This window comes from Sardina pilchardus, chromosome 13 (assembly GCF_963854185.1).
Source record: "Sardina pilchardus chromosome 13, fSarPil1.1, whole genome shotgun sequence".
Taxonomy (NCBI): Eukaryota; Metazoa; Chordata; class Actinopteri; order Clupeiformes; family Clupeidae; genus Sardina; species Sardina pilchardus.
Genome location: NC_085006.1, coordinates 27,027,016 through 27,032,015, shown reverse-complemented (window position 1 = coordinate 27,032,015; position 5,000 = coordinate 27,027,016). Strand labels below are relative to the sequence as shown.

General features: G+C 46.8%; 1 protein-coding gene across 1 annotated transcript in view; it reads right to left on the bottom strand.

Moving 5' to 3' along the window:
* The window catches only part of dscaml1 (Down syndrome cell adhesion molecule like 1), a 143,429-nt gene that overhangs the window by 9,721 nt on the left and 128,708 nt on the right, over window positions 1-5,000 (bottom strand). Inside the window, exons 22-24 of the mRNA XM_062552495.1 lie at window positions 4,247-4,364; window positions 3,686-3,849; window positions 2,683-2,781 (exon numbers count right to left, since the gene is read on the bottom strand). Of these exons, the coding sequence (XP_062408479.1) occupies window positions 2,683-2,781; window positions 3,686-3,849; window positions 4,247-4,364 (381 nt within the window). The remainder of the gene's footprint in view (window positions 1-2,682; window positions 2,782-3,685; window positions 3,850-4,246; window positions 4,365-5,000) is intronic.

Genomic DNA, 5,000 nt, shown 5'->3' with positions numbered 1-5,000 from the left:
CTAGAGGGTGCCAGAGCCCTGCAGCTAAGCACAGCTCAATACAGCTGCTTCAGTCCAGATGGAGTGCTGAGCTCTCGGCTTCTACACCACCCTTTGTGGTTCAGCATTTCAGAGAGGGGTGTGTGTGTGTGTGTGTTTGTTTAGCATTTTTTTATGGTAATGTTTTCATTGGGGACCGGCATTTGTTTGTCTGTTTGTTTGTCTGTCTGTCTGTTTGTTAGCAAGATAACTCAAAAAGTAATAGATGGATTTTGATGAAATGACCCAAGGAAGAAACAATTACATTTTGAAACACCATCGGGATTCCGGAGCCATTTATGTTTTTCGCTTAGTGGTGTAATGCCATGGTATGGCCACGTGGTGGCGATCTGAACAGTTTAGGTTCAAGTGTATGATAACCTAGGAGGAACAATACAGGCGGAGGTCTACGCTCTATGAGTGCTTTTCTAGTTTATTTATGTGTTTGTGTGTGTGTGTGTGTGGTAGTTAAACAAAGTCAGAGACAGACTGGAAAGTGAAGATCCAAACGAAGAGAAATGGAGTCTCTCTCTCTCTCTCTCTCTCTCTCTCTGTATGTGTGTGTGTGTGTGTGTGTGTGTGTGTGTGTGTGCTGACTGAGCATTTATGTAAATGGAGGCCCAATATGGCGCCGGCAGCGATTATCTGCCCCAGGATTGGGGCCCTGACTTGCTGTGGCAGATGGCAACATAAAGAGGGTGGCACATCAAAGGGATTGACCTGGAGACTCTCACTCTCTCTCTCTCTCTCTCTCTCTCTCTCTCTCTCTCTCTCTCCATTTCTCTGTATTCCACTCTTCATTTGACTCTTATACTTCTACCTCCATCTTTCTATGCCGTTTTCTCTCCGTTTATCTACTATCCCTCCCTCTTCTCCATCCCTCCATCTCTCTCTCTCACACACACACACACACACACACACACACACACACACACACACACCCTCTCCGTCTCTCTTCCTGTCCATCTTATGTCACTTCAGAGAAAAAAGTGTTAGCGTGTTCTCTGAGTGTGGAGAGCAGGGTGGTGTCACTGTAGGTGGACTTATGCGCTCCTAAGCCTGTGGCTCGGACGACCTTGATGGCAGATGCAGACTTGATAAGACATGATGATGAGTTGCATAATGTAGCAAAGACAGAAGGAGAGAGAGAGAGAGAGAGAGAGAGAGAGAGAGAGAGAGAGAGAGAGAGAGAGAGAGAGAGAGAGAGAGAGAAAGAGAGAGGGAGGAGGGGGTGACAGGAGTGTGTGTGGGGGGGGATGGGCTGGCTACCTGGAATCCGTAATATAAAAAACAACAACAGAATATTAAGTACAACGTCAGAGCTACGTCAGCAAAACATAATCCTTATATCCACCTTAAATGTTAAGAATCTATTTCCATGAAAGAGTCAAATAAGCACACATACACACACACACACACACACACACAGGAACAGCCAAGGCTCTCTGGTCATCTGAGAGGACAATGACAACAACAAACAAACAACCAACCAACAAAACAACAAAAAACACACACACACACACAGACACAATGGGCCAGTACAACGGCTCAGTGACAGCTGTGGAGATGAGAGAGTGTGTGAGGGGAGCACACACACTGAGAGGGGCTATCGGGGGCTCGTAATGAGAGAGACGGATAGTTAACAAGTGAAAAAAAGAACACAGGAAAAAAGCCGATCAATAAGCAGATAGCCTTCCGAGTGTGAACGATCGGCCTGAGCAGAGCAGAGCAGGGCTAGGTGAAGTAACCCCTGTGGTGCACACACACACACACACACACACACACACACACACACACACATACACACACACCGACACTGACACCAACACACACACACACACTCGCACACACACACGTGCACACACACACACATACAAACACACACAGCAGATCAGGACTAGGTGAAGCAACCCCCGTGGTACAAATTGGCACAGAGGGACCGGTGAATCTGAATGGAGAATCACAAAAGGAAAATGCACAGACACACACACACACACACACAGCGAGAGAGAGAGAGAGAGAGAGAGAGAGAGAGAAAGAGAAGAAACGCTAAACTCAGTCCTGCCAGCTAACAGCAACACTGAAGATGAAAGAAATGCAGATGGACAGAAAGAGGAACAAGGTAGAGGGAGGAGAGGAAAGAAAGAGGGAGGAGAGGAAAGAGGTGAGAAAAGAAAGAGAGAAACAGCATTATGGGACAGAACAACAAGCAAACACACAGGAGACAAGCTGAGGAGGACACAGACAGGTATACAGACACAGACAAGCAAAGAGACAGACAGCTAGAGAGACAGACAGATATACAGACACATAGACAGAGACAATGAACACGGATTAGAGGCAGACAGACTGAGAGACTGACACACAGACACAACCAGATGAACAAGTATTAGAGACAGACAGACAGAAAGACCCCTTGAGAGATAGACAGATACAGACAGACTGGGGAATGAAGAGACAGACAGAGAGGCAGGCAGACAGATAGACAGGTGTACAGAAACAAGAAGACACACACACAGAGACAGACAGACTTAGAAACCAACAATCATACAGATACACACATACAGAGAAATGCAGACACACATCTGTACTAGCACATATTCAGACAGACAGACAGACAGACAGACAGCTAGCTACAGAGACAGACAGTAATGGGTGCAGTACCTCTGATGGAGCTGCCTCCGTTGTCTCCAGGTATCCAGGCCAGGGTGATGGAGGAGGTGGAGGTGGTGGAGACAGTCAGGCGTGGCTGGTCAGGAGGCACTATAGTGAGACACACACACAGGTGGACAAGGAGACGGACAGACCATTAGGAATACGCATAGAGCCAAGCAGTAACACTAACAGGTACGGAACATACTAGAACAGGCACGGAACTGAAACGTTCCGATCACGGAGTGTAAGTTATAAAAACAGGATACGTTTTTTAGTTTATTTGTGTTTTATAAGTCCATTAAACTCTTCCCATTTGTGTTCTCCTCCTCGGAGCAGCTGGTGCTGAAGTTGAGTTTGACGTGTGTTTAAGGTGATGTAAAAATTATTTTCATTCACGGAACATGACATAGTTTTAGAAGAATGTATGCGCCACTATCATGTCTGGTATAGCCATCTCTGTGGACACTAAATGTTGCACCAAAATGCTTCAGTTACGTGTCTGGTGTACAGTAGTTTGCCTGTTAGACACATACTGTACATGCAAGCAGACAAGAAAGCCAGTGATCAGGATACTGACACAGACCTACAAATCCCATTGGTGGGTCTGATCATCTCATTGAAATGAAATTAATTGATTTGGCAGGTGATTTAAGCAAGATGTTTCAGATATGAAGCACTAAAGCGTTCCGACTCGGGAATGTATGGACAGTGAATGACTTAAACAGACCAGTGTTGAAACTCTGTGTATATACAGTAAGATTCACACCACAAATCAAACTGTGGCAGTGCTTCTAATCCCTCATCTCTAATCAGAATCACAATCAGCATCCGCTTTATTGGCCAGGTTTGCGTAAACAAACAAAGAATTTTGACTCTGGTTAATCTTTGTTGTCAAAGTAAAACACTCAACCATAAACATAACAAGAATAAAAATTCAGAACAGTGAGAAGGTCGTGAAGCTCAGGTGAAGGTCAGCGTTGGGGTGCAGGACTGTGGGAGAGCGAGCGCTCACCTTGCACCACCAGGTTGACCAGGATGGTGTCGAAGCCCAGCGTGTTGGTGGCCGTGCACGTGTAGTAGCCGGAATCTTCCGCCTTGACCGAGCGGAGCACCAGGGTTCCGTCCGACATGATGAGGCGCTGGCCGTCCTGGGACACTGGGATGGCGGAGTCCTCGCTGCACACACACACACACACACACACACACAAACAAATGGAGTGTTAGAAACACTTGTGTACAGTATAACCCTCTATGTATGTACGTAAGGAATGTGATGTAACAATTTGACACTTTTTTTTTGCTTTTGTTTGTTTTTGAGGGCAAAATGCACACACACACACACACACACACACAGTAAAGTTTGTGGATAAGAGAGAGTGGACGGAACACACACACACACACAGTGAGGTTTGTGGAGGAGAGAGAGTGGACAGAACACACACACACACACACACACACACAGTGAGGTTTTGGAGGAGAGAGAGTGGACACACACACACACACACACACACACACACACACACAGTGAGGTGTGTGGAGGAGAGAGGGCAGTGTTCAGCATGAGGGGCCTGACCTGTCTTTGGTCCATTTGATGGTGGGTGTGGGCTCTCCCACTGAGCTGCACGGAAGCCTGACCTCCTTCATCCACGGAGTGGTCACCGTACCCCCGAAAGACAGGATCTTTGCAGGCGCTGTGAGGGAGAGAGAGAGAGAGAAGGGGAGAATGAGAGAGAGAGAGAGAGAGAGAGGAGAGAAGGAGAGAGAGAGAGAGAGGAGACAGAGAGAGCAGATGAGACAGAAAGCAGGCCAGTATATGTCAGTATAGCAGAATTCCATAGGAAGCACTTAGCGTAAAGAGATACGCAGCACATCCGTACAACAGTCTCAGGAAAAGAGAGAAGCACCGCCGAGGAGCTATTGGCACATTACAAAGAGAACATTTTATGTGGTCAGACACAAGGGTGACATAAGATGCTATTCTCTCCTCCTCTCCTTCTCAATCTTGTGTAAACCAGAGAGAGCCATCCACAGCACAATTCAATTAAATTCCCCTCTCTTTCTCTGTCTCTTAGCATGTCTTTCTCTCTTTCCTTCTCTCTCTCTCCCTCTCTCTCTCTGCCTTGCTGACACACTTGATGTCTTAATGCATGTGCTCTTGTGTTGGCTGCCTGTTTGCGAGCAGCCTGAGGACCCAGCCTTTCACAGCTACTTACAGACCACAACTAGACAGAGCGAGAGAAAGGAAGGAAGAGAGAGAGAGAACGAGAGAGAGGGGGGAGAGAGAGAGATCATTCTCCTTTCTCTTTTCTCTCTTTCCATCTCCGCCT